Source organism: Scedosporium apiospermum, assembly GCF_000732125.1.
Source record: "Scedosporium apiospermum strain IHEM 14462 chromosome Unknown SEQ_SAPIO_0011, whole genome shotgun sequence".
Lineage (NCBI taxonomy): Eukaryota > Fungi > Ascomycota > Sordariomycetes > Microascales > Microascaceae > Scedosporium > Scedosporium apiospermum.
Window position 1 is genome coordinate 523,263 of NW_015971712.1, and position 13,111 is coordinate 536,373.

The 13,111-nt window shown below is 52.5% G+C and overlaps 2 protein-coding genes and 1 pseudogene across 2 annotated transcripts; 2 read left to right on the plus strand and 1 right to left on the minus strand.

Annotated features, from left to right (window-relative positions):
* Positions 1-346: 346 nt before the first annotated feature.
* SAPIO_CDS0136 lies at positions 347-3,901 on the minus strand (annotated as a pseudogene; the record flags this gene model as incomplete).
* A 785-nt stretch (positions 3,902-4,686) lies between these two features.
* Positions 4,687-6,206, plus strand: SAPIO_CDS0137 (uncharacterized protein; the record flags this gene model as incomplete). The annotated part of the gene is made up of 2 exons (XM_016782992.1): positions 4,687-4,724; positions 4,778-6,206. The coding sequence occupies 2 exons, from the start codon at positions 4,687-4,689 to the stop codon at positions 6,204-6,206; spliced, it is 1,467 nt and encodes a 488-aa protein (XP_016646625.1).
* A 4,907-nt stretch (positions 6,207-11,113) lies between these two features.
* On the plus strand, positions 11,114-12,631 carry SAPIO_CDS0138 (uncharacterized protein; the record flags this gene model as incomplete). Its single annotated transcript, XM_016782993.1, has 2 exons — positions 11,114-11,918; positions 11,994-12,631. 2 exons carry the CDS (start codon positions 11,114-11,116, stop codon positions 12,629-12,631), a joined length of 1,443 nt encoding a protein of 480 aa, XP_016646626.1.
* Between the last annotated feature and the right edge of the window lie 480 nt (positions 12,632-13,111).

Below are 13,111 nucleotides of genomic sequence, written 5' to 3' on the forward strand. Positions count from 1 at the left end.
GTTATGGGAATAAGTCCTCGGAAACACGTGGTCATTGGTTATCGCCAAATCATAATAGAGCCCGCAAGTCGATTCACTCGTTGAACCACTCTCGAGAAGGAATCCAGTTTTGATTTGCCCCTTTCTTCATCTTGGTACATAAGAATTAACAATACAATCGAGCACGTGGATAGATGAATGAACGACCTTGACTCCCAATCATGCAATGTTGAAAAGCACCATCCATCCGTCACCAACTAACGCCGTCCGTCTCAAGTCTTCACAACACCATAAACAGTAGACCCACAGGTTGGGAATAGGCCACACTCCTACACTCTCGAGCGCCCTCTCCTTAGTGGTCCCTCCTCTAGACCTTCTTATCGTCGCTCATACTCTCGCTCTCATCGTAGACATCATAACCCATCTCCCTCGCCTCGCTCGCCTTCTCCTTGGCGACCCGAATGGCATGCCACGCATCGAATTTCTCCTTATGCTCGGGCGCTTCAACCTCCTCCTTCATCAAGCCCTTCTTCCTTAGACGGCGGCGATGTTGCCTCCGGCCGTAGAAATCGAGCTCGTTGGGGTCGATGGTGCGGATGTCGATGTCGTACAGGTAGTCCCAGGCATCCGCGGCAAGGTCATCGACCTCTTCGACTAGGTAGTCGAAAAGCTCCCGGCCGCGCCCACCAGTTGTCCACTCGTCTAGCTTTTGGGGAATCGCGACGCCCCACGTAGGATCGTCGGGGGACCAGATACAGGTGGCTGCAGAGGAGCATGTGAAAGGGCGGCAGTACTTGGCGCACATGGCTGTCTCGGCGACATACCAGATCGAGAATATGAGTGTCAGAAGGCCGAGGAGAGTGAAGCGGAAAGGGGATTTTTTATAGAGTCGAGGTATTGGTATCAAGACGTAGGCGACCGCAGCGTTGGGAGCAGGAAGTCCGCTCAAGGTAGTCGTGGGGTCAGGTCGGTCGAGCTCAGGTTTCTTCTCCACGACCTTCTCTACAACCTTTTCGACAACCTTTTCAATAACCTTCGCCTCCTCCTCCTTGACAACCTTTGTTTCGGGATGGGCGACCACCTGGTCTGAGAGCCTCTCGATCCCTTTCTTTGCCGCGTGGATATCACGGAGGCTAGCAGACACAGATTTGCTCATGCGAGTCAAAGCCTCCAAGTCGCTCTCTCGACTTCCCGATGCTTCCTTCTTCTTGGTCCGGTCCTGTCGGTTCTTCTCCTGATCCTTAGCAACCTCTTCTAGGAGCTTATCCTTAAGGTCCTCGAGGATCTGGTCGAGTTCAGGGGAATCCGGCACAGTGTTATGCGCGAGAAGATCGCCGAAATCGTCCAGGGTCGAGTCTTCAATATTATGAGTCCGCTGTAGTTCGTAAAGGTCGTCCTTGACGGTGGGCGGCTTCGCCGAGTTGACGAGGGGACGACGATGCTTAGAAAGCGACTTGGCTCTCCGACGAGGTCGCGACGCTCCTCGCCCCTTCGACTTGGGCAATTCCGAATCGGAGCCTCCGCGATCGCCCTTGCCGTCGCTTCGCCTTCGCCTAACCAGCGCGGCCCTTTGCGTGGCGGTGCTCTCAATGGCAGTGGCCTGGGCCTTATCGTCCGCTAGGGGTTCGGTCCTAACGGTTGCCGGGGTTTCGACGTATGCACCAGTGATGCGCGGCGTAGGCATGGCTAGGATATTCTGCTGCTTCTTCGGACGCGGCGTTTCCTCGGCCGGCGCGTCATCGTCTTCTTCTTCCCGCTCCCCTTCATCGGAGCTCTCTGGCGACGGTATGTGGATCGATCCCTTCTCGGAATGGTTTTCTGCTGGCGCAAAAAGTTGCATTTCGCGCTCAATGCGCTCGGTAGGATCATTGTCAGAATGCATGCTTCTTCGTTTGTCTCGAGTTGATTCTGATGAGGATACTCGACGGACACCGACAAAGCCGACAGTGGGTTTGTGTTCAGGATCTTTGTTGTCTGTCGCTTTGTGTGGCTTTCTTTGGTCACTGCCAGTGCTGGTAGGGCCAGTTTTGGATTTGGATGGTGAGTGTTTTGCAGGTGCCAGCTTGGCAGGCTTTTCAGATCGTGAGGCTGCATCATTCTTGCCTATCTCATCTTTAGATGATGGCTGCATCTCCCCTGCGGGGCTTGTACTAGCAGCACGAGCTAGCTTTTGCAAAAGATCTCGAGATGAATCTTGGGCACTCGTCTCAACTGGTCCACGCTCTTTCAACTTGTCTGGATTGATAGGATGGTTGCCCAAAGCTCCATCAGAGGGGAAGTTGGTTGCTTTGCTTATGTTATCTTGCTTCGACTTGCGATATATCGTAACTGGAGTGTGGGGAATTTTTTCTCCCTGGCCGAGACCAAAATTCCGATTGCTCGAATCCGCGTCATAAAAATCAGTCGACTCCTGACCAGGCTCTGTGGCTGCTGGCGGTGTTGCTGTTGCGGCTGCTGTCGTTGCCGGAGGAGGCGTTGATTGCAGCTTCGCTCTCGGTTGGGAGTTTCGCTCACGGATTTCATCCAGCCGACTCGAAGCGAGAGCCTTCTTCGACAAGACCTCCATTTCGCGAGCCCTAATCTCATCAATCTTTGTATTTTTAGGGCTTTCTTGCCTGTCTTGCTTATCTGCAAGCGGAACGAGTCTGTCGATTTCCCGTTCTAATGCTTGGATCTCGTCGATGCGTGTGGTGAAGGGCCGGGGTTGGGGTAGTGGTTGTGCTTGGGGTTGGGGCGGCGTATTGGGCAGCGGATGTTCTTTCTCGATTTGTATCTCCCTCGCCCTAATCTCGTCCAATTTTGTATTCAGCGGTCTCCATGAACTTCGGCGTCGAGGCTCTATCTGTGCCGCTTCCTCGAGTCGGGGCGCGTCCGTGGCTTCTTGGGAGTCAATCATAATCCTGGGACTGTCGGAAATCTGCAGGTCTCCAGCGGTGAACTCGGTGTCGAACTGCCAAGCGTAGCTCTTGTTCGGCGATACAATCTCTTCGTACTCTGGTGTTGGATACGACAACACTTGTCGCGCCTCGAGGCTACCGGGCTCAATGCTAGGAACCGGATCACCCCTTCCAGGCAAGGGTCTGTCGAGATAGGCACGAGGGGCTGGAGATACAGATCTGCTGCTGGATACTGATCTGCTGTTGAGACTGCTGCTGCTCGCCTTGCGCGCGAGCGCCTCTCCGGTCCTCGCAACATTAGGTCCTATCCGTGACTTGCTAAATAGGCCCGTCTTGTTACCCGCGGCGCCCTTGGCGGCGTCATATGACGCCCTTCGATCGGAAAGGCTAGATGAGGAGCTTCTCCTAGACAGGGAGCTCCCGGGTCGCCTAGGGATGTTGCTACGAGCCACGTCTCCCGGTCTCAATTCCCTCGCCCTGAAGTCTTGCGGGTCGCTATTGAGTAGCTTCCTCATCTTATCTTCGTCGGAGCTGTTTCGCGAGAGCCACGGTCGCGGTGCAGGACTAGGCGACACATCCGGACCATACGGCGGCGAAGCCAGCCGGGCCCGTAAATCATCTTCCTCCTCTGCCAATCTATACGCATCCAACAACGTTATGGGTCTCCTAGAAGTCGACGGCAAAGGTGCCGTCGATGCGGGCCGGGGTATTCGAGTAATTTTCGGCGTCGAGGACATGTTGTAATCAGATTTCTTAGAATCTACCGATCCAGCACTCGAGGGGGGCCGAGCTATCCACGTTTCTGCTCGTGCAGCGGTATGTCGTGCGGAGCCAACTTTGGGACTCGGGGCAACGAGGGCGGCTGCTTTCTCCTTTCGCGATCCGCTTGGTGTCGAGGCTCGAGGGATGTTGCTGCTTGTTCTTCCTCCAGTGGGCCCGAAGAGTGGCTTCCTGGACTCGCGATTTACGGTGAACTGGGACGGTGGATTTCGGGTGTTCTTGGGCAAACTCGATGGTGCGTCCATGGTCGCCCGACGACCCTCATTTCTGTCGGCCATCGTTCGAACTGTGAGAGGACACGCACAAGCTTAACCAAGAGGGGGTGTGTGTATCACGAGTCGGGCAGAAGCATGGCTCTCACAGGGTTACGGACTTCGCCTCGCGTCATGACATGGCAGGGTTGGGATAATCAAGGTCGCAGAGTACGTATCCAAACGCACCAAACAAAAGAAATAGTGATTGGTTTTGCAGGGCTAAAAAAGAGAAAGGAAAAGAAAATAAGGCGAAAATTAGGGAGCTCGACACGGAGGTTGGGAAAATGGGAATTGATGCCAATGTTTGGGGACCAAGGCGACTTCGCGTCTTGTGGCAGCCGTCGGCCATCTGCACCGACCGCCGGAAAACAGTGGAGCCTTTGGGCAGGAGGCGGTAAAACCTCGGTAGATGGACCCCTTATTGGGTCGGAGAGTGGATCCACCCCCTGACGCTTGTTTCCGGCTCTTCCAGGCACCAAGTTCAGGGACCAGAGACGGAGATTAACTTGACATTTTGGGGCGGGGGGGTTGCGGACTCGGATAGATTGGGTTTCCCTGGAGGCCTCGTCTCTCTGATCTCTGCTTCGTAGCGAGCGATAAATTGTGTAAATATCAATTGATTGCCAGAATCTTGTGCTCCTTTTCCTTTATCCATCTCAATCACGCGTTTAAGTGCCGAATTGCGCTCCGTCTGCAAGACAATAGAGATCTGACCAAGCTATTCCAAAAGCGGGAGATCTAAAGCAGCGCGCTTCCAGGTCTCTCACCGCAGTAAGATGACAAATTCGCGGATCTTACGGGCATGCGGCAAGATGTAAGACGAGGTCTTCTATGTCAGATTGATACCATATCTAATGTCATAAATAGAGAACAGTATTCGACATCTCGTCACTCACTTGGTATTTACCGATGCGTGTGCAACACATGTCGATACGAAGCCTCTGAACCTCTGGACCAACAGGTTTGGAAGGCATGGATTTCCGAGGCTATTGTTTCAATCATCGATAGCCAGCCGTTTCTTCGCGTTGGAATCGCAGGCGAGGACACAAATAGTCCCAATTTCGTGCATGTTACTTCAATAGACCTGGACAACCATGTGAGCTGGCGTACCGACACTTCCAAAGAGGGCCAAGACACCACGCTTCTCAGCGCCGTTGAGGAAAGGCACAACTCCCTCTGGCCCGATATCTCGAATCGACCCCCGTGGAGTGTTACTATTCTGGGTGGTGAGGGAAACCCCCAGTATGTAGACGTCATCTTCTCCTGGCACCATGCAATCGGGGATGGTTTGAGCGGCCAGATGGTCCAGAAGGCACTCCTTCAGGCCTTGAGGGAGACCAAGATCCCCGCTGCCACAGAGCCAGCTAGATCGTCCATCCTCCGCTATCCCGAGCGTCCTGTCCTCCCGCCGCCTCAGGAAGAAGCTGTCAACCTCTCCATCGGTTGGTGGTATATGCTCAAGACTCTGTGGGCAGAGTTCCGCCCGGCTTTCCTAGCACCAACGCCCGTGACGCCCTGGGGCGGAGAACTGATCAACCTCGAGCGACCGTACAAGACGAACGTTCGGCTAGTGACCATCGACAACGAGACAAGAAATGGCCTGATCACACTATGCCGTATGCACGGCACAACGCTTACAGGTCTCATCCAGGTCCTTATCCTAGCCTCCTTCGCGCGCCAGTTACCATCCGAAAAGTCCTTCACGGCACAAACACCCATGTCTCTCCGTCCATACGCGTCTACCGAGGGCTTCGACCTTTCGAAAACAATGCTTGTGCTCGTAACTAGCCTGCATCACCGCTTCACCCCAGTAATCGTCAGCGAACTGCAATCTCTGCTGTCCTCATCGCCAAGCGAGGGGGATACTTCTCTGGAAGACAAGATCTGGGAGCTTGCCGCAAGCATCAAGGGCGAACTCAAACGGAAAGCTGATGAGCTACCGGCCAACGACATTATGGGCCTGCTTCAGTGGGTATCGAACTGGCACGAGCGATTGAAGAAGGCGGATGGCACACCTCGCGACACGACGTGGGAGGTCAGTAACGTGGGAATCATTGGAGATGAAGGGGTTGCTGGCAAGGATGTCGTGAGGATCTCGCGGCAAGTTTTTAGCCAGTCTGCCATCATGACGGGCCCTGCAATGTGCGCCAGCGTCGCTGGGTGCCAGAGCTCTGGTTCTGTCTCAATTAGTCTGAGTTGGCAAGAGGGGGTACTGGATCATAATCTCGTTGAGGGTATCAAGGAAGACTTGGAGGCGTGGATGCGGAACTTAGGAACATCAGGAAAGCTGCGGTAAGATAGAAACCTCAAACATAATGTCTAATACTTTAGGTCGGGTCTTCGGAGAGTAGAGCGTCTTTCAGTGCATCATCAATTACTCTAGGACATCTACCATTAGAACACGGGGCAATGAAGGCATTGAATGACAGAAGGTCGAGGCAACTCAAAGTAAAACATGAGGCAAAGGCAGAGAGGTATATTAACATTTTTACTTGAAAACTAACTACAGAAGGGAGAAGATGTTTGAGACTCGTTGGTTTCCCACTGAGGCACTTGGCCCTAAGGTACTCACACCCATCGCCACGTGAAGGCCAGTCTCATAGATGGGCTCGGATCGGTTGTGGTCGTCGGTTTCTCCCGATAGCGAGAAGGAACACAACATGTGGCGTAAGGGGACGATGCAGTCGGAGGTCGTCGTTCCTAGGGGAGGTGATCCAGTGGAGGTGGTCAGGTGGAAGTAGTCAGGGCTGGTGTTTAGTACGAAGTAGAAGGATCCATTCAGCACATTAATACTTCTCCCCCGAAGAGGATAGGTATTAACTTAAGTGCTGCGCCTATGGACCAAGCCTTTCCCTGCAAGAGACAAATTCAAGGTCCATTGGCTCCGAAGAGCCGCGACGAGGAAAGGGTGTGTCGGAAGAGGTGTGTGTCTTTGGGCCCCGAAAGGCTAGGTTATATGCCCGAGGGCTAGGTTCGACGGGATGGTAGGATTCGGCGAGGTTCAACAGGGGAATACGACGGCGGGATCGACGAGGGATTCAATAGAATCGGGGAGTTCGAGGAGTTTTACGGTTCTACGGTTCGACGGTTTAAGAGAATCGATAGAATCGACGGGTTCGATGGCTCGACGGTTCTACGGTTCGACGGGTTCGACGGGTTCGACGGTTCGACGGGTCCGACGGTTCGACGGGTCCGACGGTTCGACGGTTCGAGGGAATCGAGGGAATCGGCGGTTCGACGGGTTCGATAGTTCGACGGGTTCGACGGGTTCGACGGGTTCGACGGTTCGACGGGTTCGATGGTTCGACGGGTTCGACGGTTCGAGGGAATCGATGGTTCGACGGGTTTGGCGGTTCGACGGTTCGACGGTTCTACGGGTTCGGGGGGTTCGGGGGGTTCGACGAGTTCAACGGTTCGAGGGAATCGACGGTTCGACGGGTTCGGCGGTTCGAGAGAATCGATGGTTCTATGGTTCGACAGGTTCGAGGGAATCGGCGGTTCGAAGGAGTCGAGAAGTTTGAAGAGCTCGAGGAGCTCGAAGGCTCGAGAGATGGGGGCTCGAGAGATTCAGGAAATCGATCGATAATTTTCCTGAGCCCCTGGAACCCTCCATCCCTCGAACCCTCGAACTCCTCGAACTCCGATGTCAGTGGTTGATGTCGGTGGTCAATTTCGATTGTCGAATTCGATGGTCGATATTGGCGAAAAAAGAATTCGGTGAGCTGGAAGTTGAAAGGTGGAAGGGCTCGGTGAGAGTTCGCGGCTTTTTGTAGCTGTCTGAGGGCGGTGAAGAGGTGCCACCGATCACCGAGAGCTGGCAGAATCCGGCCAATGGTAATTCTGCAAAGTAGAAGTCATCTGGCGCAAGAGGTGGTGATTATATATATATATATATATATTTTCGCGGTGGTTCTTTCCCCGAGTTGGGTGGAGGAAGTCACGATGTGTGGTGGAGCATGATTTCAAGTTCGCGGGGTACCTGGATATGGATACTTAGCTCCAATGCTGATTCACGGAGTCAGCAGACATAATCCAAGGTCGAGTCCAAAAAGAAAACCAATCTCATGAGATACTTTACAGCAGAACTTGGCGAAAAAAGAACGAATATCTTGATATCCATCTCTTACTCTCTGCTCAAGATTTCAACATCCAGATCGCAGCCGTCTAAGTGTCGTCGGGTACTCCCGTCCAGCTACGGCCAAAAAGGGTTAGATTGGAACTTAAGTTCTGCTCCCGTCCGTCTCATTGGTTGCTCCACCTTCTCGTGCGACCCGGTCTTAATTTAATGTCCGGAATTAAGCGCCAAGAACGTGGGCGGAAATTTTGCGTCATCCACAAGGTTTTGAGAAGCAGTGTCTTTTATTCCCTTTGGTTTTTCCTTGACAAGACTTGTCTCGTTACGTTTCTCCTAGTCATGGTTAATTTATGGTTTCATTTAAAATAATCCAATTTCTTGTCTAACTTGAAAAACCGGCGGAACTCAAGCTCTGGTCCTCAGACTCACCAATGACGGTGGCCAAATCACGACTCGTGGCTGTCTGCGTCTTGAAGAACTGCGCCATATGATTAAGCAAGTTCGTTGTTCTCGAAGACACCCCTAACGCTAGAATCTGTGGCGCATGTCTTGCTCGAGTACGAAGTACAATTGTAGCTCTATAATAGGGCCAAGGCAGGGTATGAGCGTTGAGTCCATGTGTTGAGTAATCACTGCCTTCGCAGAACCCCCTCAGTCTCGCCCCCGATAAGAAGGCATTGTTTCAAGGTGCAGGCCTGGATTATGTATGGCTTGCATGTACGTATCGTTTGGAACAAATGGCGTGTGTGTCCATGGGAGTGGAGAGAACCCCTTACCTGAATGCTCCACACACACACACACTTAACAAAAGGACGCAGAACATTGATCTCTCGGTTCGGAATCGCGAATAGAGAGCCACCGCTGACGTTCCTTTGAAATTTGAGAGACGAAAATCTCTCGCCCAGCCAAGTATTATTTGCAATGCTTGAGAGTAAAGGCCCAAAGGAGCCATCAAGAACACCGACGCTTGTAGCTTGTAGTGGTTGCAGAAAATTTGCGTTGTGAACTGACCCTCTCCTCCTTCTAAACGGACTACTATGATAATTATTTGCCTCCCCGGGGAGAGAAGCAAAACCTCTACCATCAGCATTCTACTTGCGAAGTTTATCAAGGCCTGTGGCGAGATCGGTCAGGGGCCTCTTAACCGAGAGGACAGGTGTCTATAAGACAAGAGGAACATCGCCAAGAAATGGATCAATGTCCCCTTCCACTGGAAAAGGTTCAGGACGACGCAGCGCGTTTTGATGAAATGCCAAGGCTTTACACCAAATCGGTCCGCTTCCTTTCGATGTCGAATTACTACATTAATGGACAGCTTGAGGTAGATCAGAAACAACCTTGAAGGTCCCAAAACGCTGAAGTCTCCAGGGAGACTCGACCACTGTCTATTCCTTAAGGCGGAATAAAATAATGATAAAAGTGAATATAAATATGAAGTCGAAAGAGGAGAAGAAAAGAAAGAAATATGGGGGAGGGGATAAGGGAAGAATCGAACCATTGCCTATTTAAATATGCATAATGATCCAACGTCTGGTACTCCTCGTTGACACCTCATACCTGTGTACTTTCAAGCAACATTTGAAGATTGCTGCCATTTTCGACGTTCCTAAGTCTTCATTTGTTTAGGCCGAGGGAGGCAAGAAACAAATTATTTCGCAGATTATGACTCCGCCTCGGTGCGCTGCGATGCGAACAACGCCGCGGAAACACCAGGATTACAAAAGTCCTTTCAATGCCACCAACACGCTTCCTGAGGTACACTGGACACGATCCCGCAAGTATTCTTAGTCTACCAAGTATTACCTTGGCGCGGAGAAACAGCTAAGATGGGTGTACGACGTGGATCGCATCAATTTATTATTCGTACAACCAGCATTCAGAGTCGGAATCTGTGGCAGGGCTCCCGTGTGGTGTCTCAGAACAGCCGCCAAGAGTATCAATTAAGCTCGACCAGGAGTCTTGGAGTTACTCAGGGGGAAGATAGAGGGATGGATCGGGGCAGGCAATCGATCAAGACTACAAAGGTACCTCAGTATTATTTACTGATAATTTTGCAAGATATTCAGTAGCAGCTACTTCGTAGATTAGATTCTCGCACTCCCGAGCCACAACTGTTCGAATAACCCCATGTCCTATCATAGATTACAAAGGTACGAAGTACGAGTAATCCTCTCTGCATTCCAACATCCAACGGCATCTCAGAACATGGGCCTCATTTTCATTTCTGCCCAGACGGGCAATTCCTCCAACCCATAAGCCCAATAAGCTGCCAAGCCCTCAAATACGAGGCCAAGAACTCCACAGGGGCGACAGGGTCCTGAGATCTGCTGCAAACAGAAGGACCAGTGAGGCCGTCTTTTCCGCTTCGCATTTATTGTTTTATTGTCACGTAATTTGTGCTACCTTCATTTGGCATGGCGTGGTAGGCAATTTTTGTGGGACGATGTAGGATTGAATCTCGTTCATGATACTTTGCCAAGTACCACCTCGGCACGCTGACGGTTACACTAGGAAGGAGCCAGTCCGGATCCAGAAACCCCTGGTCCCCTAGTGTATTTCGTAGGTTTCCACATGTCCCTGAGTGCCCTTGTCCTGGTCGCGGAAAAAAATTGGGCCAGGCGGTGGCGCGAGAGGAGCACAGCTCGGCTTGGCGCATTTCGAGAAAGAGAAAAAAAAAAAAAAAAAAAAAAAAAAAAAAGGAAAAGGAAGAGGGAAAAAGGCTGCGCCTCTGGATCGCAGCCACGCTTCTCTGAAGGAGTCGGGTACTTTGTCGTGTAATTTTCCCATGCAGGGCGGCGGCGTTTTTGTTTGCCTCGATTGATTCGTTCCACTTTTCCCTCCCTTGCCTCCCATTCCCTTTCCCCCCTAGTTCTGAGCCTTGCCTATCGTGATTTGGTTTTTCTTTTTTCTTTTTTCCTTTTTATTCTTCTTCTTCCCATAAATATATATTAGTATGCATTTCTATTTATGACGTCTTAATCGCCAATTCCTGTAATGCTCCTCGAGAAATAAGGGGGGAAAGGAACACACAAAAAATCGGCGAACCGAAACGGGCGAACAGAAGAAGAAAGCGGTGAGAAAGAAGGGGTCTGCCAACAAGGGCATAGATCGATCGATCCACCGCCGCGATGCCCTCTCTCGTCTCCCTCGCCGGAAAAGGCCTAATCGGCCTCCTCTCGACAGTCGCCGCATCCCTCACAGCCCTCGCCAAATCCGTCGCGAACTTCCCCAAGACCCTACGATGGCACCACTGGGGCATGCTCCTCCTCCCCTTCGCCTTCTTCCTCCTCGCGCTGCAATACGCCAAAGAAGTTAGCTACAACGACCCGACCTCCCCCTACTTCTCGCCCGCGCGGGGCTATGCGAAAATTTACAGCTCGGTGCGCCAGCGCGAGGCCACCGAGTTCATCCAGAAGCACAACTCGACGGATGCCGCGCCGTTTCGCCGGAAATCGACGCACGTGCCGCCCTTCATCTGCGTCGGCATGAATACCATCGTGAGGCCGTCGGGCGACATTTATGCGAGGTATGCCCTCGGCAGTATGTTGGCTGGGTTGACGCAGAAGGAGAGGAATCAGCTGTACATCGCCCCCATGATCGGTCACGTTAACGCCACGACGCATCCCATCTATACTGAGCCCTGGCTCGAGAAGGTGTCCGATAAGGTGATGACCTACCAGACCATGGACGTCGTGTCTGAGGAGAGGCTGAAGCATATCGAGGAACTCGAGTTGACGAGGCAAAGGACTGGCGAGCCGGATCGAGAGAAGCACTTGGGCGATTATACTTTGTTGCTGAAGCAGTGCGATGCCACTGGCGCGCCGTACGTTCTGATGCTGGAGGACGACATTCTTTTCCTCGACGGCTGGTTCCATCGCCTTCGACAGGGCATCATGGACGTCGAGGAGCAATCTAAACGCGACGAAGGTGGATGTAAGTTTTGTTTTCCCCCCACTCCCTCCCCACGGGAATGATGACGTTGCTAACCCCTACCTTCTCTTTCTTTAGGGTATAACCTCCGCCTCTTCTATCTCGAGTACGGCTTCTACTGGCACCTCTCCGAAGTAATAACGACAGGCGTCGCAATCGTAGCCTTCTGCGGCGTCTCAATGGGTCTCATCTGGCTCTCCATCCGCGGCACCCGCTGGTACCGCCGCACAACCCGCCAAACCCGCCGCGTCCTCTTCCTCACAGGCGTCCTTAGCGCAATCGCCTGCATCGTCCTATACCTAACCGTCGGTCACCTCACCGTGGCCCACATGCTCCGCACGCCGTCGGTAGCCAGGCGCGGAGGCTGCTGCTTTCAGGGCATCCTCTGGCCGCACGATAAAGTCGAGCCAATCACCGAGTTCTACACGAAGGAGCGCATCGGCTTCGTCGACTCCCTCGCCGACAAGTTCATCAACGGCGGCGGCGCCGATAAGCCCATGGGCCACCAGTGGGCGCTAGTCCCCACTGCGGTCCAGCACATCGGCGGGAAGAGCTCCAAGGGCGACAACTGGGGCAGCGATAAGCCCGGGAAGATGTCCGAGGCGCAGAGGTTGTGGAATTTCAGCTTCGAGTGGAATAAGGCTGATAAGTTGGCCGAGGAGCATAGGCAGGCGGCCGAGGCGTTTGAACAGGAAAAGGTTACGGGCGATGACTAATAGAATATAGATGATGGAAAACAACAATTGAAAGAACAAAAACACAAAAATACTTTCATGTACACTAGGGGAATCGTTCCTCCTCGGATCATGATCACTATCATAGGGTTCAACGGCGGGGAGGTGGTTGGCAGCGTTGTGAGATACCTGGGTTCGAATCGGTTCAAATGTTCATGTCGGAGGATGGGCTAGGGACGGAGGTACACGCATATCTGAGCATCTCGATAATTTCAGTTTTTGGTCTTTGAAACGAGTACGACTAGGGAATAGACGGAGACTGGTAGGACGGGATTTGTGAAAGATGGATGGAATCATTTCCCATCTTCTGCGGTGAGGTGTCCCAGCTGGGACAACTTCTTGGAGATTGCCAGGATCATCCTCCGCTTGCCTGAAGGAGGAATGATGTCACAGGGGGAAGATAATCGGCTCAAGCTTCCAAGTTAGATAGATCACTTTACAAACATTAAACGCATCCAAGAA